Source organism: Procambarus clarkii, chromosome 55 (genome assembly GCF_040958095.1).
Source record: "Procambarus clarkii isolate CNS0578487 chromosome 55, FALCON_Pclarkii_2.0, whole genome shotgun sequence".
Lineage (NCBI taxonomy): Eukaryota > Metazoa > Arthropoda > Malacostraca > Decapoda > Cambaridae > Procambarus > Procambarus clarkii.
Window position 1 is genome coordinate 26,270,041 of NC_091204.1, and position 21,399 is coordinate 26,291,439.

General features: G+C 45.5%; 2 protein-coding genes across 12 annotated transcripts in view; one reads left to right on the top strand and one right to left on the bottom strand.

The window, feature by feature from the left end:
* Window positions 1-21,399, top strand: part of LOC138352916 (uncharacterized) — a 230,529-nt gene that overhangs the window by 195,090 nt on the left and 14,040 nt on the right. For 4 of the 7 annotated variants that reach the window (XR_011222991.1, XR_011222989.1, XR_011222990.1 and 1 more), the window contains exon 3: window positions 5,894-6,302. Coding sequence is in view for 3 of the 7 variants with exons in the window: in XM_069305563.1 (XP_069161664.1) it covers window positions 6,736-6,966; window positions 7,454-7,600; window positions 21,204-21,383 (558 nt within the window). In the remaining 4 variants the exon portion in view is untranslated. Of the gene's footprint in view, window positions 1-5,893; window positions 6,303-6,491; window positions 6,967-7,453; window positions 7,601-21,203; window positions 21,384-21,399 lie in introns of those variants that run through there. The other 3 variants (XM_069305564.1, XM_069305565.1, XM_069305563.1) reach the window with 2 other exon arrangements.
* The window catches only part of LOC123747839 (uncharacterized), a 236,116-nt gene that overhangs the window by 77,448 nt on the left and 137,269 nt on the right, over window positions 1-21,399 (bottom strand). The gene's annotated exons all lie outside the window — the stretch shown is intronic.

Sequence of the window (21,399 nt, forward strand, 5' to 3'; positions counted from 1 at the left end):
GCTGTAATTGACTATTTTTATGGGGCATATTTTGACAAGGAATTCTTGGACCATCTCGTTGCAGAGACGAACAGATATGTTCACAGCCTCACTGACTCCAGCATTTTACCTGTCTCTCGCATGACACCATGGACAGACACGACAAATGAGGAAATGTATGTGTTTTTGGCGTTGAGCATGATGATGATGAAACATTTTGATCATAAAAACAAGTGATCCAGGATTATTGGAGCTAAGACAGCCTTGTTCCGTCCCTCGTGTTCAACAGTTACATGTCACGTAATAGGTTCCTGCTGCTTCTCAGGTGCCTGCACTTTGAGAACAATGATAATGAAGACAGACACGATAGATTTTGAAAGATGCAGAAGATATATAGTGATATGAGAGGAAATATCACTAAAAAGTGGTAGTGGCTCCGGGAGTCTATGCCTCGGGCGACCACCAAACCATGACATCACATGCGATTTTCTGAACCACATTGCGGCCAAAGTAAGTACAATTTCGTATTTATTTCAATATATATATGATCATGGAAGGGTATTTAACATTATTAGAAGCACAAAAAAATTTTGCGAACAATTTATTTTCTGCGCACCAGGGGTTTGCCATATTTGGGGGCAGAGCTGGTTAAGGCAATCGTAGGTGTATTGTAGAATTCATAGCTTGGGTACAAGATGGAGGCTTGAGGGCCTCCAGTGAGCGTCTGTCAGCTTGAAAAAAAATACTAGCTTGCCACATAGCCGGCAGTGGGCAGGCTCCTTTTCAAGGTAACAACCATGTCAGACATCAAGCTCCCAGTCCCCAGCCAGCTGTGTTGTTGAGAAAACACTCTCTGATGGTGACATACAGGGCATATTGCTGGAAGATGACCATGCCAGTGATATTGATAACACAAATCTGGACCAAGACCTATCACAGGTGTCTGATACTAGTGAATATGGATATTGAAGTGGACGATGTAGAGTGTGTGAACAGTACACAGCTCTCACCAGCCCTGCCCTGCCGACCGAGGTCAACACCATCATTCAACTGGAATACAAATAATTAGCCAAGATAAGACTTAAATTAATATTGTAATAATTAATATCATATGGTAATAATACAAACTGGGCAAGGATATGCAATATTAACAGGCGAAAAAAAGGAGAGAGGAGAACAAAGTGTTAATTAAACAAATAATTAAAATTATGAACAAATAAATGGATTCAGATTCATAATAGTTAATAAAATAGTATACATATAATTAATCAAATTAAAAATTCAGTAATCTCTTAAGATTGTAATACAGTAATATTATATGGTAATAAGACAAGTTGGACAAGGGTATGCGATAGAAACAAACACATATGGGCTGGAAACACTGATGTACTTAAAGCTTAAGAATCCATTAACAATACTGGAATATTAGACAACAAACAAGACTAGTAGCTAATATTAATGGGCAGATATATAAGTGAGAAATTAAATTATTAATTTTTAATTCACAAAGTAATGAATTAAATATTCAGATAATTTGACAAATTAAGAGTTCAAGGTTTATAACATTTTGGGAAATTGAAGTCTTAGTAGTGACAGACAAATGGATAAGTTGCCAATACGTTAAGCTAAGAACCTGATAACTAGATAAATTAAGCATTAAAAGAATTATACATTCTATAAAATTTAAGTCTTTGTAGTAAAAGTTATGAGGGTAAATTACATATAATTGAAGCCAATAATATAATAAAGAAATATTTAGTAACTTATATACAATTATAAATCAAAATTTAAATATGGTTAGGGCATATGGCTTGGTAAGGCTTGGTCACTCATGTGTTACTCTCAGTAAGGCTTGGTCACTCATGTGTTACTCTCAGTAAGGCTTGGTCACTCATGTGTTACTCTCAATAAGGCTTGGTCACTCAAGTGTTACTCTCAGTAAGGCTTGGTCACTCATGTGTTACTCTCAGTAAGGCTTGGTCACTCATGTGTTACTCTCAGTAAGGCTTGGTCACTCATGTGTTACTCTCAGTAAGGCTTGGTCACTCATGTGTTACTCTCAGTAAGGCTTGGTCACTCATGTGTTACTCTCAGTAAGGCTTGGTCACTCATGTGTTACTGCTCAGTAAGGCTTGGTCACTCATGTGTTACTCTCAGTAAGGCTTGGTCACTCATGTGTTACTCTCAGTAAGGCTTGGTCACTCATGTGTTACTCTCAGTAAGGCTTGGTCACTCGTGTGTTACTCTCAGTAAGGCTTGGTCACTCATGTGTTACTCTCAGTAAGGCTTGGTCACTCATGTGTTACTCTCAGTAAGGCTTGGTCACTCATGTGTTACTCTCAACAATGACATTGGAAGTTTGCTGTCTTCCAGTTATGTCACCATCAACAAAGAAAGCCAGTAATTGTTGGACACTTTTTATTTCATGTCTTTTGCCTGTTCTTTCTTAGCAATGATTGTTCCATTCCTGGTGTAGCACTGCTTGATAAGATTTGGGTTTTGTTTGTGAATATGATGCAGTCTGTAGAGGAGGATCAACGCTGCTTGGTAAGGCACTCATTAATATAATATGATGCCGTCTGTAGAGGAGGATCAACGCTGCTTGGTAAGGCACTCATTAATATAATATGATGCAGTCTGTAGAGGAGGATCAACGCTGCTTGGTAAGGCACTCATTAATATAATATGATGCAGTCTGTAGAGGAGGATCAACGCTGCTTGGTAAGGCACTCATTAATATAATATGATGCTGTCTGTAGAGGAGGATCAACGCTGCTTGGTAAGGCACTCATTAATATAATATGATGCTGTCTGTAGAGGAGGATCAACGCTGCTTGGTAAGGCACTCATTAATATAATATGATGCTGTCTGTAGAGGAGGATCAACGCTGCTTGGTAAGGCACTCGTTAATATAATATGATGCTGTCTGTAGAGGAGGATCAACGCTGCTTGGTAAGGCACTCATTAATATAATATGATGCAGTCTGCAGAGGAGGATCAACGCTGCTTGGTAAGGCACTCATTAATATAATATGATGCCATCTGTAGAGGAGGATCAACGCTGCTTGGTAAGGCACTCATTATTATAAAGATTGGTTTTATATTTGTAGCAGATTGAATGAGGTCTTACTTATCATTGGGATAAGCTAGTTTAGTGAACATCTGTCTGGTGCTGTGGTGATTGTTTTTATCTATTCTGATAGATTTAATAGTATCATTAAAGTTTATCTCTGATCTAATCAGTTGATGGGCTACACTCGAACAGTTTTGACCTTCTTGTTCTTCAGGTAGTTCAGTAGAGCTGATGATGAGCAAATCATGGAGTTTTTGTTAATACTGTTGTCTGGAGAGCCTGAAACACTTATAAATTTAGTACTACCTACCTAACTACACATGCTGTATTGCATATTAATGGGTTATAAGGCAGTCCAAACATGGTATAACTGTGAAATACTATAACTCATACTGGGTGGGGTGGATATTATGAGGGACTGGTTGCTCATAACAGTTGTCACTAACCTGTGTTGGTGAGTGTATTAATAACACTCACGCTTCGATGTCGCTTTCCAGTGACATCAGTTTTTCTCCTGGGCCGTCTCGGATGACACGGTCTGAAATCATCCATTAAAATATTTGTTAAAAATTAAAATTTTAACTGATCAATCTGGGTGTGGTTTCAAAATGAGCGCCTTTAGATTGCACACAATTTGATGCCAAAATGAATGACGTAACATGAAAATTGATGTCAGAACACTGGAAAGATATAAATAATTTTGTGGTGATGAGTGTTAAAGTGTCCAAAAGTTAAAATATTTGTTAAAGTTTATTTATTGTTTTATTATTATGGGACTAGTTTTAAAATATGCGCCTTTAGATTGCGCACAATTTGATACCAAAATGGAAGACGTAACACGAAAATTGATGTCAGAACACTGGAAAAAATATTTAGTATTCTAGTATTTCTTTTGTTTTTGGCTATGATGAATTGTTCTAAAATTAATGGTAATTACTGTACCGTAGTGTATAGGACCGCTCCACATCCCCCTTATCCCCCCAGGTGGTCCCTCCCAACGCTCCCCTCTCTCCCGATGCAACCCACCCACCCACCCCACCCCCTCCTACACCATGCGCCTCGAGCCACAGCCGTACTGGATTAATACGGTACGGCCCTCTGCCTGGCTTTCATATCCGGACAATTCACTCCTTGTCTGGCTGACTGTCCGGATATTGCAACATCGGCAGCAAGTTAACCGGCCCAGATTTTTATCCGGACAAACACCTGATTTTTCGGCTCCTATGGACATTTTGGCCGGATATTGAGATAACTTTATCCGGTCACGATTTTGACCGTATAAGGGTGTTTTCCGGATATTCGAATCCCGGATAATCGAGTGTCTACTAATTATTTTGTGTGACATGGCATTGGAATTGAGCTGTGTTTTTATCATTCCGTAAATTTTGTGAGTATAGATTGTTTTTGTTTTTTTTTTCATTTTGTTTTGTTTTTTAACTGTTTTTCTTATATTTCAGTGATGGGAACATCAGATCATTTGATGTTCCCAATTTTCTAATGGGAACATCAGATCATTTGGGAATGTATTGGATGAGGGAGTAGGGAATGGTGGGGAGGACGAGGGGACGGGAGTGGGGGGGGGATGGTGAGGGGGGACAGGGGAGGGGGTAATGATGGGAAGGATGAGGGGATGGGGGAGTTGGGGATGGTGACGTGGGGACCGGGGAATGGAGAATGGTGGGGAGCACAAGGGGACAGGGGGAGTGGGTGATGGTGAAGAGGATGAGGGGACGGGGAATTGTCGGGCGGATGAGTTGATGGGGGAGTGAGAGATAATTAGGAGGACGAGGGGACGCGGGAGTGAGGAATGGTTGGGAGGATGAGGGGACTGGGGAATGGTGGGGAGGACTGGGAGACAGGGAAAGGTTACTGTGGCTCAGCAACGCACATGCGTTGCTGAGCCACAGTAACGTGTGGCCAAGTACAGCTAGTAAGGAATAATGTATATTGGATTAATCAGTTTCAAACCACAAAAATAAATACTGTATAGTTATACAATAATTAAATGGAATAAATGCTAACACACTACACTTTACCTGTACTTCGGAGAGTTGATGGCATATGTGGAAACTAGTGAGGCAGAGGAAGAGAGATGTTCTTTGGCAGGGGAGTTCCCTAACATTAAAACTTCTGGAAGTTGTGCTTCTGATGTTCTTTCTCTTTTCTGTTTCCCTCATTACACTCACTGAATGCTTTCCTTACAAGAAACTTGTCCAAGGATGATTGTTTTTGCCTGTGCATTAAAATGTTTTTAAAGTGAGACATAGCATTGTCATTCAACAGATTTGTAACACAGTTTGTCAAGGTGATAATTTCAAGAAAAGGTTTGCACTTTCCCTCATTTTGCACACATTTCTTTTAATAGAGAACTAGAGTTAGGCATAACAAACTCTGTAACAAGAGCTGACACTCAGGTACCACTCTCATATTTAGCTGTGAGTTCTTTCTTCATCTGTATCGTGATTCTAACCATTTTTCTTTTTGCTAGGCTCATATCACAAACTTTCATAGGTGTCATGGTGACTTATTTACAATAAGAATATAAAAAATATCCAAGAGAAAAGTGTAGTAAGTTGTGCACTGAACAACAGCTATGCTGAAACTGATGCATCAGGGGACGCGTGTTTACATCTGAATGCCGAGCAAACAGACGAATACCGAACATGAACACAGCGTCTGAATACAGAAAAGTGCGAATTATTAGCAGTGCAAACACCGAGGCTCCTCTGTACAAAGAAATTATGTAAATATTATGTAATTTGTGTTGGTAAATACAGTACAGTACTGTAATATTACTTTTTGTTGTAAATTCTAGCTTAACCAAATATTTTTTTCCACAGGATAACAACCCAGAGGAATGTTCAGTGTGTTTTAACAATTATGATGACAATCAGCTACGGCCTCGTACACTGCCTTGCGGCCACACATTCTGCTCCCAGTGTATTAACAATGCTATCAAGAATGGGCAGCTGACCTGCCCCAGCTGCCGTGCCCAGCATGCTGCCACAGCTGCTACTCTGTTCCCAATTAATTATGCTGTGGAGGCCCTTATCAGAAAACTAAAATGTATCGAGGTTGTACCAGAGAAAACTTTACCAGCAATACCCATTAAAACTCCTGCAAGAGGAATCAGCAAGAAGTTACATTCCATGGTGGAAGAGCAGAATCAGCCAACCCGTTCTCGCAAATTTAATAAGTCAATATTGACTTATTAAATATGTGCATAGGTGACATACTTAACATAATAGATACCCTTAAAAAGATTCATAGAAAACACCGACCTTACCTAACCTTGTTAGTATCTTAAGATAAGCATCTTATTGCTTCGTAATTACAATTATTACCTAACCTATAATAGGTATAGGTTAAGTAATAATTGTAATTACGAAGCAATAAGATGCTTATCTTAAGATACTAACAAGGTTAGGTAAGGTCGGTGTTTTCTATGAATCTTTTTAGGGGTATCTATTATGTTTAGTATATCACCTATGCACGTAGTTAATAAGTCAATATTGACTTTACGAATTTGCGAGAACGGGTTGGAATCAGCAGCCTCATTATTAGCTGTGAAGAGGTACTGTCCCAGCTGGGGGAGTACCGGGGGCAGCTGGGGGACTGGAAGACTCGCCACCTCCAGCTCCAGGACAGACTCTATGCTCTGGTAGAGCAGAACAAGTCAGCAATGAAACTCTTGGAACTGGAGGATACCAGTGTGGTGGATATGACAACACAAGGAGAGGAAGGGAAGACTCAGCTGCAGGCCATGTTGGGGAGCCTCGACACAGTCAACACAGCACAGGAAGTATTCATGACCATCAATGAAGTTGACCAATGCAACATGGAGGTAGAAAATTGGCTCATGAAGTGCCAGGAACTCTTCCCAGATGTCAAGACTGTCCACACCTCAGTGAAGGTACGCTGCTGAAGGTCACATTGTTCTCACCCAACTGAGTGTAGTATTGCCTCTATATAAACACTTTTGACATGGAGACACATCAAGATGAGAGTTGACTTTATATATAGGAAACATTTTGCTCTAACACATGAAACATTTTTATTAATAAAGTCAACTGTCATCTTGGTGTTTCTCTACACTGTGGTCAGTGTAGAGAAACAAAATTACTTATGTTGTCAAATTACTTACTCATTCTGACGCTTTATTATAGTCCAGTTACTTTACTCAGAGCCAGATGCTTCATTATAGTCCAGTTACTTTACTCAGAGCCTGATGCTTCATTATAGTCCAGGTTCCACCATTAATGTTTGTGTTGGTAATGACAGGTGCAGGAGACCATCAGGGAGGCCCTGGAGATGATGACCACAGAGACAGGTGCCACAGCTGACCCTGTACACCTGGGAGACTCAGCCTCCACCATTAATGTTTGTGTTGGTAATGACAGGTGCAGGAGACCATCAGGGAGGCCCTGGAGATGATGACCACAGAGACAGGTGCCACAGCTGACCCCATACACCTGGGAGACTCAGCCTCCAGCATCATGAATAAAGTTCAGGAAATCACTCTACAGATCCCCCAGAAGCAATTAACAGTAAGTTTTTTTATTTTCTCTCATAGATCATATCACAAGATATTGAGTTGCGTTTTGAGGAGAGGAAGTTTGTTCTTAAGTATATCGAGGTTCCCCAAGGTCAACTATAGACTTAACTTAACATACAATTCACAATAGATGCTTAACTCCTGGATAAAGATTTACTGGTAGGTAAACAGAGGCATCAGATGGAAGGAAACATGTGAACCATTTCTGTGCTGCACGGTTATCTTGAGGTTATCTTGAGATGATTTCGGGGCTTAGTGTCCCCGCGGCCCGGTCCTTGACCAGGCCTCCACCCCCAGGAAGCAGCTCATGCCAGCTGACTAACTCCGGGGTAAATATTTACTGCTAGGTATCTGGGGCATCAAGGTAAAAGAAAATCTGCCCGTTGTTTCTCACTGGCACCCAGAATCGAACTCGGGATCACAGGATCACGCGTCCAGTGTTCTGTCCGCTCAGCCACCGGCTCCGAGCCACAGGTTCGGTGATTTAACCCGTGATCCTGGCCCCCCTCACAGAGGCACAGAGAGCGGGTGACACTCCACCAACCTACCGGGAAAGCATCCAGGAAGACAGTGAACCAAAATAGACCACTGCTGGGTTCCAAGAGACTGAAGCCTTGAAACTGCCAACAAACTCCCAAACAATGCCAGCACCAACCCCCTGCTAGAAGAAGGGGGCTGGAGCTACAGGTCCAGCACCAACCCCCCTGCCAGTAGAGGGGGGCGGGAGCTACAGGTCCAGCACCAACCCCCTGTCAGTAGAGGGAGGCTGGAGCTACAGGTTGTCACGCGCTGCTCACCTTGGCCTTGTGTTACATGAGGTTACAGTTAAACAGCGGGGGATCGTGCTACTGATCCTATAACCTCACGCCGTGGGACTTCACTCCCTCCACTAGGGTATCACATTTCACCCCAGGGAGCTCTCCTAGTCATGTCTCAAGACCGGTCATCACTTGACCTTGGACCCAAGGGGAGAGGAGAAGGCCCAGCCCACACTACTAAACTCAATCCTGCAGTATGTGACTCCACCACCGGGCCTGCCCACCTGTGCGTGCAGAGAATTTGCCGGACTTCCGGCCGTAGCCTCACTTTTACCTCTTCCTTCCTGGTCGCCAGCTGGGTAATTCTCTCTGCGTCCCAGCAACGCCGTTAGTTCAAATATAATATATTTACAGCAGCCTAGGACCTTACTGTGTGCTGCCAATACTAGAATTCAAATGTACAGTCATGTTGCCATCTCAGGGTCACTCATTAGGGAATGCCAGTACCAGTGTTCAAATCTCATGTCGTGTTGCCAACACAGGGTCTCTCTCTGTCATTCCAGTAACAGTACAGTATAATCATGTTATTAACCACAAAGCTCAATGAGATGGAGGTTATACCAAAAGCAGTGATAAAATAGTAAAAGTTTACTCAAAGTATACTACAACACACAAGATACATGTATGAATTTATGGAAATAATAATAATAATGATGACAGCAAGGCTCCTCTGGTGGCCGCCAGCAGCTCGCATCAGCTGATGAATTAAAGGGATCACTGGCCCCTCCTCACTGGGGCGGCTCCGTCAGCGTCGCTCCTCACTCCTCCACGGGCGGCCACACGCTGTCTTCACCACTCAGTAGAATAATATATACGTGCTGTCCCACAGCCTAATCTACTCCTATGACTTATATGCACTCTAATTAATGCATAAGCATATTAATAGGCCTATCTTGCCTAACAATCAAGGGAAATATGATCTACCTTAACATATCCCGTCCTCAGACGCCTAGGCTCCAGTCGCCCGGTGGGTACTCCGTTCCTCGCGTTGTTCCCAGTGTTCCAGAAGCATCACCAGTCCATAGGTGTGAAGATCCTCGGCATCTCCGTGCTCATTCTCTGAGTGATGTTCCTGGGCGTTGGCTCATCCATTCGTCACTGCATGCGTCGTTCCTTCAAGCATTCCTTCACCGAGACCACACTCAAGGATCAGGATGCACTTTCTTCCATCTGAGTTCCTAGTGGGCGTGATCTAATCACAACAGCTCTGAATGCTTTGGAGTTCCACCGACAGCGAGTCACTCACTCCTCCAGCCGTCGTAACTCTCTCAACTTCTCCAAAACTATTAGCACACGGTCCTCGGCGCCCTTTCACCACTGGATTAGGCTTCCTCACACTTCCCTGAAGTTCTGCAGTCCTTGTTAGTCACTATATACTCGTCAGGCTGTGTATATCCACTTATGGAGGCTCCTAGACCTCAGAACTAGAGAGCTCAATCAGCGTACGTCCGCTCTCAACGAAGCGCCAAGTATCTCTGAGCACCTGGTGCTCTGCAGGCGGGCCAGGTCTCTCGGTGACGTCACAGACCCAGGGGCGGGCTCTGATTGGTCAACGAAGTCATGTGACCTCAGCCAGCTAATCACCGACCAGAGGGCATCGTATACAAAATGATGGATTTGCAAGCCAGGCGGCGCCATTTTGCTGTACCCAGGGCGCGAATTTTCCACTTATCTGCAAATTTACAAATGCAAATTTCTCCCCAAATTAACACCCATTCTGGGAGCCTCATACCTCAAAAGATTCCCTGCGCCTCAGAGAACCTGCAGGTAAGCTGATATGACTGTTAAACCTGGCATATGGGAGAAACTGTAGGGGACACCATCACAACGTCCAGGACTAATCCCCTGCCAGTAGAGGGGGATGGGACCTACAGGTCTAGCACCAACCCCCTGCCAGTAGAAGAGGGGGGGGGGGGCTGAAGCTACAGGTCCAGCACCAACCCACTGCCAGTAGAAGTGGGGGGGGGGGGGCTGGACCTACAGGTCCAGCACAAACCCCCTGCCAGTAAAGGTGGGCTGGAGCTACAGGTCCAGCACCAACCCCCTGCCAGTAGAGGTGGGCTGGAGCTACAGGTCCAGCACCAACCCCCTGCCAGTAGAGGGGGGGGGGCTGGAGCTTCATGTGTAGCACCAACCCCCTGCCAGTAGAGGGGGGCCTAGAACTACAGGTCCAGCACCAACCCCCTGCCAGTAGAGGTGGGCTGTAGCTACAGGTCCAGCACCAACTCCCTGCCAGTAGAGTGGGGCTGGAGCTATAGGTCCAGCACCAACCCCCTGCCCGTAGAGTGGGGCTGGAGCTACAGGTCTAGTACCAACCCCCTGCCAGTAGAGTGGGGCTGGAGCTACAGATCAAGCACCAACCCCTGCCAGTAGACGGGGGCTGGAGCTACATGTCCAGCATCAACCCCCTGCCAGTAGAGGGGAGGCTGGAGCTACAGGTCCAGAACTAATCTCCTGCCAGTAGAGGGGGGGGCTGAAGCTACTCGTCCAGCACCAGCCCCCTGGCAGTACAGGGGGACTGGAGCTACAGGTGCAGCAACAACCCCCTGCCAGTATAGGGGGGCTGGAGTTACAGGCCCAGCACCAACCCCCTGCCAGTAGAGGGGGGCTGGAGCTACATGTCCAGCACCAACCCCCTGCCAGTAGAGGGGGGGCTGCAGCTACATGTCCAGCACCAACCCCCTGCCAGTTGAGGGGGGCTCCCTCTAAAGATTCAGCACCAACTCCCTGCCAGTAGAGGGGGGTTGAAGCTACAGGTCCAGCACCAACCCCCTGACAGTAGAGCGGGGGCTGGACCTTCAGGTCTAGCACCAACCCCCTGCCATTAAAGGGGGGCTGGAGCCCCCCTTTTCAGGACCAACCCCCCAGGTCCAGGTGGTCCCGGACCAACCCCCTGCCAGTAGAGGGGAGCCTAGAGCTACAGGTCCAGCACCAACCCCCTGCCAGTAGGGGGGGCTGGAGCTACAGGTCTAGCACCAACCCCTGCCAGTAGAGGTGGGCTGTAGCTACAGGTCCAGCACCAACTCCCTGCTAGTAGAGTGGGGCTGGAGCTACAGGTCCAGCACCAACTCCCTGCCAGTAGAGTGGGGCTGGAGCTACAGGTCCAGCACCAACCCCTGCCAATAGAAGGGGACTGTAGCTACAGGCCCAGCACCTACGCCCTGCCAGTAGAGGGGTGCCAGAGCTACACATCCAGCACCAACCCCCCTGCCAGTAGAAAGGGGCTGGAGCTACAGGTCTAGCATCAACCCCCTGCCAGTAGAGTGGGGTTGGAGCTACTCGTTCAGCACCAGCCCCATGGCAGTACAGGGGGACTGGAGCTACAGGTGCAGCAACAACCCCCTGCCAGTATAGGGGGCTGGAGCTACATGTCCAGCACAAACCCCCTGCCAGTAGAGGGGAGCTGCAGCTACAGGTCCAGCACCAACACCCTGCCAGTAGAGGTGGGCTGGAGCTTCAGGTCTAGCACTAACCCCCTGCCAGTAGAGGTGGGCTGGAGGTACAGGTCCAGCACCAACTCCCTGCCAGTAGAGGATGGCTGGAGCTTCAGGTCTAGCACCAATCCCCTGCCAGTAAAGGGGGGCTGGAGCTACAGGTCCAGCACCAACCCCCTGCCAGTAGACGGGGGCTGGAGCTACAGGTCCAGCACTAACCCCCTGCCAGTAGAGGTGGGCTGGAGCTTCACGTCTAGCACCAACCCCTTGCCAGTAGAGGGGACTGGAGCTTCAGGTCCAGCAACAACCCCCCTGCTAGTAGAGGGGGACTGGAGTTACAGGTCCAGCACCAACCCCCCTGCCAGTAGAGGGGGGCTGGAGCTACAAGTCCAGCACCAACCCCCTGCCAGTAGAGGGGGGGCTGGACCTTCAGGTCTAGCACCAACCCCCTGCCATTAAAGGGGGGCTGGAGCCCCCCTTTTCAGGACCAACCCCCCAGGTCCAGGTGGTCCAGGACCAACCCCCCTGCCAGTAGAGGGGGGGCTGGAGCTACAGGTCCAGCACCAACTCCCTGCCAGTAGAGGTTGGCTGGAGCTTCAGGTCTAGCACCAACCCCCTGCCAGTAGAGGGGGGCTGGAGCTACAGGTACAGCACCAACCCCCTGCCAGTAGAGGGGGGCTGGAGCTACAGGTACAGCAATAACCCCCTGCCAGTAGAGGTGGGCTGGAGCTACAGGTACAGCAATAACCCCCTGCCAGTAGAGAGGGCTGGATCTACGGGTCCAGCACGAACCCCCTGCCAGTAGAGGCGGGGCTGGAGCTACAGGTCCAGAACCAACCCCCTACCAGTAGAGGGGCGGGGGGCTACAGGTCCAGCACCAACACCCTGCCAGGAGAAAGGGGGCTGGAGCTACAGGTCCTGAACCAAAGCTCCTCTGCCAGTAGAAGGGGATGGAGCCACAGGTTCAGCACAAACCTCCCTGCCATTAGAGGAAGGCTTGAGCTACAGGTCCAGCACCAACCCCCTGCCAGTAGAAAGGGGCTAGTGCTACATGTCCTGCACCAACCCCTTGCCAGGAGAAGGGGGCTGGAGCTACAGGTCCAACACCAACCCCTTTCTGCCAGTAGAGGGGGGGGCTGGAGCTTCAGATCCAGCACAAACCCCCTGCCAGTAGAGGGGGCCTGGAGCTACAGGTCCAGAACCATCCCCTTGCCATTAGAGAGGGTGGGAGCTACAAGTCCAGCCCCTACCCTCTGCCAGGAGAAGGGGGCAGGAGATCCAGGTCCAGCCCCAACCCCCTGCCAGGAGACGGGAGCAGGAGCTACGGGTACAGCACTAACCTCCCAGCCAGTAGAGGGAGGCTGGAGCTACAGGTCCAGTACCAGCCCCCTGCCATTAGAGGAGGGCTGGAGTTACAGGTCCAGCTCCAACCCCCTGCCAGTAGAGGGGGGCTGGAGTTACAGGTCCAGCACCAAACCCCTGCCAGTAGAGGGGGGATGGAGCTACAGGTTTACCACCAACCCCCTGCCAAGAGGGTTTGACTTAACTTAACAAGACTTAAGGTGGGATGGTGGGAAAGAAGGTTAAGTGGGATGGTGGGTTTGGGTAAAAATATACAAAAAGGAGAAACAAAACTACATCTGAAAGGTTAGGAAAAGGATAATATATTTAACATATACGTCAAAAACACAATAAACTACATCTGAAAGGTTAGGTTAAAGGGTTGGGGAATAAGAACATATGATAGAACCTACTAAATACACTAAGGTTACAAGAGGTTAGGTTAAGGGGTTGGGGAATAAGAATAAATGATAACAAACATAATAAATACAACTTATGAGCAACTTGATGAACTTTAACAAATAACCCTTGATCTGCAAAAATGACCATTTGAGAAATTAGCCCTTGAAACGAGTAAATTCCCATATATAACAAAAATCCTTTAAAATGGTTAAACACCCAATCTTAAACAAATAACACTTGAAATGCAAAAATGTCCATTTGAGAAATTAACCCCTGAAAAGAGTAAATGAATATGAGAGAGTGATTGACGAAACACAAAAGACAAGCAGGAATAATTATGTATGTTAGATCATGTCTGGTTGGACTAGATAAGTTAGGATACATCAGTTTGGGAATGTAAGATTAAGTTAGGTAAAGCAAGTTAGGTTAGGTTAGGATAGGTAAGATAAGTTATGTAAGTTAGGTTAGGTTAAGTTATCTAAGTTAGGTTAAGCAGGAAAAGTTAGGTTAAGTTAGGTAAAGCAAGTTAGGTTAGGTTAAGTTATGTAAGTTAGGTTAAGCAGGAAAAGTTAGGTTAAGTTAGGTAAGATAGGTAAGGTAAGGTAAGTTAGGTTAAGCAGGAAAAGTTAGGTTAAGTTAGGTAAGTTAGGTAAGATAGGTAAGGTAAGGTAAGTTAGGTTAAGCAGGTTAGGTTAGGTTAAATTATGTAAGTTAGGTTAAGCAGGTTAAGTTAGGTAAGGTAAGGTAAGTTAGGTTAAGCAGGTTAAGTTAGGTAGGGTAGGTAAGTTAGGTTAAGCAGGTTAAGTTAGGTAAGGTAGGTAAGTTAGGTTAAGCAGGATAAGTTAGGTTAAGTCAGGTAAGTTAGGTAAGATAGGTAAGGTAAGGTAAGTTAAGTTAAGCAGGTTAGGTTATGCAGGTTAAGTTAGGTAATGTAGGTAAGTTAGGTTATTCTGGATAAGTTAGGTTAAGTTAGGATAGGTAAAGTTAGGTTAAGCAGGTTAAGTTAGGTAAATGTAGGTAAGTTAGGTTAAGCAGGATAAGTTAGGTTAGGTTAGGTAAGTTAGGTATGATAGGTAAGGTAAGGTAATTTATGTTAGGATAGGTAAAGTTAGTTAAGATAGGTAAGGTAAGGTAAGGTAAGTTATGTTAGGATAGGTAAAGTTAGGTTTAGGAACGTTACGTTAACTAAGTAACATTGGGTGGAGAGGATAGGTTACGTAGGTTTGAGCAGTGTAGTTCAGAGAACAGTGTTAGGGTAAAGTGACTAAGAAAATATATTTTAACAGAAGTGCAGGTTTGGTATGAAAAGCTGAACTAGTTACATTTTGGAGAGAAATTTTATGACTGAAGATGTCATAAAGAATAACATGATGGAAGAAGGAGAGTTTCTTTGATGAACGAAGGTGTCTTAGAGAACAACTTTTTGGAGAACGAAGGTGAATTAGAGATCACTTTGATGACTCTGAGAATAACTTTGATCAACGAAGATGGATTGGAAAGTTTCTCTAATGAACGAAGGTGACTTAGAGATTAACTTTTATGATTTAGAGAACATCTTTGATGTCTTAGAGAACAACATTGATGTCTTAGAGAACAACTTTGATGAGCAAGATTAGGTTTAGATGTCTCTGAGAATAACTTTTATAACATAGAAATTAACTTTAATGAACAAAAGTGAGTTAGAGAATAACTTTTGATGACTCCGAGAATAACTTTGATGAACAAAGATGTTTTGGAAAGTTTCTCTGAAGAACGAAGGTGACTCTGAGAATAACTTTTGTTAGCTCTTAGAATAACTTTGATGACTTTGAGAATGTCTTTGAGAACATGAGTAGTATTTTGTTAGCTCAGAGAAGTACTTTTTGATGACATAGAGAATAACTTTTTATGTCTTAGAGAAGAACATTGATGGCTTAGAGAGAATATCTTTGATGAAAGATGATGTCTTAGATTAACTTTGACGTCTCTTGGAATAACTTTGATGACTTTGAGAACAAGTTTGATAGCTCTGAGAATGACTTTTATGTCTCTGAGATTAACTTTAATGAACGAAGATGTCTTAGAAAGTTTCTCTGACGAACGAAAGGTTACTTAGAGAATAACTTTTATGTCTCTGAGAATAACTTTCATGTCTCTGAGAATAACTTTTTGATGACTCTGAGAATAACTTTGAGGATGCGAGTAAATTTTTGAGTGTTTGAGAGTGTCTTTTGATATCTCGAAGAGTCCCCTTGAAGTCTTAAAGGATGTCTTTGATGTCTCAAAGGATGTCTTTGAGTGCAACTTTGATGTGTTTGAGACATGAAGAACACGGTTATTTTCTGATGACTAGGGAATAAGTTTAGTTATGAACAGTGTTGGAAAGATTCCTTTGACTATTTTTTGGTTGATTGGATAATAAGTTTAGTTGAGAAATGAGGAAAGTGACTATGTTTTAGTTGATTGGCGAAAGATTTTTAGTTAAGAAGTTACAAGAAAGGTTTGTCTTTGTAAATTTGGAACTGAATAAAGTGTAGATTTGTTTAAGAACGGGGTTGGTAGAACTATTAAGTTGACTACGAGAATTACTTTGACATAGTTTTGCAAATAAAAACTTGGTGACTAAAATTGTTGAGGGAACTGTATTGCAGTATAATAATATTTGACAAAGAACTAGTTAGTGAATGGAAGAAACAAATTGGTTTAAAGAAACAAAGAACATAAAAAAATTGAGGTTAAGTAGGGGAATGAACACAGTGAACATACGGTGAACACAGAAAACATGTAAGAAAAAGTTGATGAATAGAGTGAACATGCAGGGAATATGAACTTATAGAGAATATGAAGACATGATAAGGAACATAGGGAATACAAAGAATGAACACTGAACATGTGAAGAACAAGCTAAGAACATTGAGAACATGAATATTGAGTATAAAAGTTATACAGAGAACATATGATGTACATAAAAACATGACAAAGAACATAGTGAACATGTGGGGAAAATGGTAGAAAAAATTTGAACTGAGCATGCTGTGAACATTTGTAGAACATGGAATGAACACAGAAAACATAGAAAAAATGTGAAGAACACAGCTGAATATAGAGAAAATATGCAAATACAGTATGATGATTATTGAAGGTTTGGATACGTTGGGGATGAAAGATAATTACACAGGTTGGGGTTATGTGACTACTCTGAAAGAGTTAGGCTGGAGAGGGACTTGATCGGATATATTTATGTTCAATGATCTAAGACAGAGGAAATGGAGCTTGGTCAGATTAATTTTACTACGTTAGAAATAAGGTGATCTTAAATCTCAGGGTGATTTAGTCGGAAAATAAAGAACTTGTACAAAATGAACTAAGCTGGGGGACAAGAGTTGAAACTTGATAACTGAACTGGTTTTTATTTACTATGTCTGAAAATGTAGCTGGGTGTTTAAATCTCAGGGGGATTTGGACTGATAGTAATGAATTTACAGAAGTGAACTTGGACAGAGGACAAGAGCTAGAGTTTTATAATTGTTTACATCATATTTACTATGTCTGAAATACAGAGGGTAAAAATTTCAGGGAAATTGATGGGTTATTTACAAAGATACGAAAGAGAACTAAGGTGGGGACGAGAGCTGGAGCTCGTTAACTGTTTTGATCTTATTTACGGTGTCTGAAATACAGAGGGTAAAAATTTCAGGGGAATTGATAGGATATTAACAAAGACTTGAGGGTGGAGTAGGGTGGGGGACGAGAGCTGGAGCTCAGTAACTGACTTGATTTTATTTACTACGACTGAAATATGACTGTTTAAAATTTAAGGGGGATTGGGCTGCTAGTAGCGAAAATGTGGTCTCTGTCAAATTTGGGTCTTCAATTGGACTCTGATTAATTTCGATCATGAACTGGTCTCTGAATATTTTGGGCACAAAGTGGACTCTGGCGAATTTTCAGTAAAAACTGGACTCTGATGAAAATTGGGTAGAAAATGGACTCTGTCAAATTTCTGTCGTTAATTGGTCTCTGACGAATTTCTGTTGATAATTGGACTCTGATGGAATTTGAGCTTAAAACTGTCTCTGACTAATTTTGCTAGAAAACTGGACTCTGACGAATTTCTGTTGATAATTGGACTCTGATGAAATTTGAGCTTAAAACTGTCTCTGACTAATTTTGCTAGCAAACTGGACTCTGAAGAATTTTGGGCGCAAACTGGTCTCTGACGAAATTCTGTCTATAACTGGGCTTTGTTCAATTTTGGTCTTTACAGGTGAAATAGCCATAAATGGATATAAAACTAAATGTTATGGCTAAGTTGTCTGTTTTCCTTAACAAAACATCTAAGACAATATTCTCTGAAAATGGTCTTTTTTACAAAATTTGGTCATAAACATATAAATAAACTTCTATGATTATTTGAAACTCTGAAATATTTTCTTAAAACTGAACTCTGAAAAAATTTGAGCTTCTCCCATATGAACTTTAACAAACTTGTATGAACTTATTTTCATCATAAGAACTTTTAACAAACTTTTAAAATCTCAGAAATTATTTTCCTCATAAGAATTCCTTAACTCCAAATCTGTGACTCCCCAAATTCACCTGGAACCCCCGAAGATCCACAGGGGATTTTCTAAATTTACCTGAAAACCTTGACTCACACAGGTGATTTTTCCGAAGTTGAAAACAGGCAAAATATGTCCGTAGAGTTCACTTAGAAATGCTGTGACACAAACACGATATTTTCTAAAAAATTTCTTTAAGATTTTCCTACTTATTTTCATCATAAGAACTTTAACAAACTTCTAAAGTCTCGGAAATTATTTTCATCATAAGAACTTTAACAACTTCTAAAATCTGCGACTGACAAAAATTTACCTAAAAAACCCAGAAGACATATGCGGGATATTGGACCTCAAAACCCTGACTCACACGCGGGATATTGGAACCAGAAAACCCTGACTCACACGCGGGATATTGGACCTCAAAACCCTGACTCACACGCGTGATATTTGACCTGAAACAAAATATCACCTGTACGTTGTCATCCACACTACTTCAGTAGAGGGGGGGGGGGGAGCTGCAGGTCCTACAGAATCCCCCTGCCAGTAGAGGGGGGATGGAGCTACAGGTCCAGCACCAACCCCCTGTCAGTAGAAAGGGGATGGAGCTACAGGTCCAGCACCAACCCCCTGTCAGTAGAATGGGGATGGAGCTACAGGTCCAACACCAACCCTCTGCCAGTAGAGAGGGCCTGGAGCTACAGGTTCAGCACCAACCTCTTGTCAGTAGAGGAGGGGTGGAGCTACAGGTTCAGCACCAACCTCCTGTCATTAGAGGAGGGCTGGAGCTACAGGTCCAGAACCAACCCCCTGCCAGTAGAGGGTGGCTGGAGTTACAGGTTCACCACCAACCCATTGCCAGTAGAGGGGGGGGGGTGAAGCTACAGGTTCAGCACTAACCCCCCTGCTACTAGAGGGAGGGACTGGAGCTACAGGTCCAGCACCATCCCCCTGTCAGTAGAGGGGGGGGGGGGGGCTGGAGCTAGAGGCCCAGCACCAACCCCCTGCCAGTAGAGAGGAGTGGGAGCTACAGGTCCAGCACCAACCCACTGCCATTAGAAGAGGGCTGAAGCTACAGGTCCAGCACCAACCCCCTGCCAGTAGAGGGGGCTGAAGCTACAGGTCCAGCACCAACCCCCTGCCAGTAGAGGGGGCTGGAGCTACAGGTCCAGCACCAACTCCCTGCCAGTAGAGGGTGGCTGGAGCTATAGGTCCAGCACCAACCCCCTGCCAGTAGAGGGGGGCTGTAACTACAGGTTCAGCACCAACCCCCCCCCCCCACCCCACCAGTAGAGGTGGGCTGAAGCTACAGGTCCAGCACCAACCCCCTGCCAGTAGAGGGGAGGCTAGACCTACAGATCCAGCACCATTGCTCTGCCTGTAGAGGGAGGCTGGAGCTACAGGTCCAGCACCAACCCCCTGCCAGTAGATGGGGGCTGGATATACAGGTCCAGCACCAACCCACTGCCAGTAGAGGGGGCTGAAGCTACAGGTCCAGCACCAACCCCCCTGCCAGAAGAGGGGGGCTGGAGCTACATGTCCAACACCAACCCCCCTGCCAGAAGAGGGGGGCTGGAGCTACAGGTCCAGCACCAACCCCCCTGCCAGAAGAGGGGGGCTCGAGCTACAGGTCCAAAACAAACCCCTTGCCATTAGAGAGGGTGGGAGCTACAAGTCCAGCCCCTACCCGCTGCCAGGAGAAGGGGGCAGGAGATACAGGTCCAGCCCAAATCCCTGCTAGGAGAAGGGAGCTGGAGCTACAGGTACAGCACTAACCTCCCTGGCAGTAGAGTGGGGCTGGAGCTACAGGTCCAGCACCAACCCCGTGCCAGTAGAGGGGGGGGGGGGCTGGAGCTACAGGTTCAGCACCAACACCTTGCCAGTAGATAGCGGTGGAGCTACAAGTTCAGCACAACCCCCCTGCCATTAGAGGAGGGCAGGAGCTACAGGTCCATCAACATCCCTCCTGCCAGTAGAGGGTTGCTGGAGATGCAGGTCCAGCACCATCCACCTGCCAGTAGACGGGGGGGGGGGGTGGCTGGAGCTTCAGGTCCTGCATACTGGGGCAGACACTTACCACAGGTGATAATGGGGCAGACACTGACCACAGGTGATAATGGGGCAGACACTGACCACAGGTAATAATGGAGCTGACACTGACCACAGGTGATAATGGGGCTGACACTGACCACAGGTGATAATGGGGCTGACACTGTCCACAGGTGATAATGGGGCTGACACTGACCACAGGTGATAATGGGGCTGACACTGTCCACAGGTGATAATGGGGCTGACACTGACCACAGGTGATAATGGAGCTGACACTGACCACAGGTGATAATGGGGCTGACACTGGTCACAGGTGATAATGGGGCTGACACTGACCACAGGTGATAATGGAGCTGACACTGACCACAGGTGATAATGGGGCTGACACTGACCACAGGTGATAATGGGGCTGACACTGACCACAGGTGATAATGGGGCTGACACTGACCACAGGTGATAATGGGGCTGACACTGTCCACAGGTGATAATGGGGCTGACACTGTCCACAGGTGATAATGGGGCTGACACTGTCCACAGGTGATAATGGGGCTGACACTGTCCACAGGTGATAATGGGGCTGACACTGTCCACAGGTGATAATGGGGCTGACACTGACCACAGGTGATAATGGGGCTGACACTGACCACAGGTGATAATGGGGCTGACACTGACCACAGGTGATAATGGGGCTGACACTGACCACAGGTGATAATGGGGCTGACACTGACCACAGGTGATAATGGGGCTGACACTGACCACAGGTGATAATGGAGCTGACACTGACCACAGGTGATAATGGGGCTAACACTGACCACAGGTGATAATGGGGCTGACACTGACCACAGGTGATAATGGAGCTTACACTGACCACAGGTGATAATGGGGCTGACACTGACCACAGGTGATAATGGGGCTGTCACTGACCACAGGTGATAATGGGGCTGACACCGACCACAGGTGATAATGGGGCTGACACTGACCACAGGTGATAATGGGGCTGACACTGTCCACAGGTTGAGGACCTCCGCAGGATGAGGGAGCCCGTCAAGAGGCTGGTGGAGGCTGGCCGGGTGTTGGCCGTCCAGGAAGACCAAGATGGCCGCCGCTCCGCCAGGATAACTCTACAAGACGGACAGCTGTACCTCCACCCACTCCTGCGTCAGCCCACGCCCGCCCACGCCCACACCCTCCAGGTCACTTTATTACACC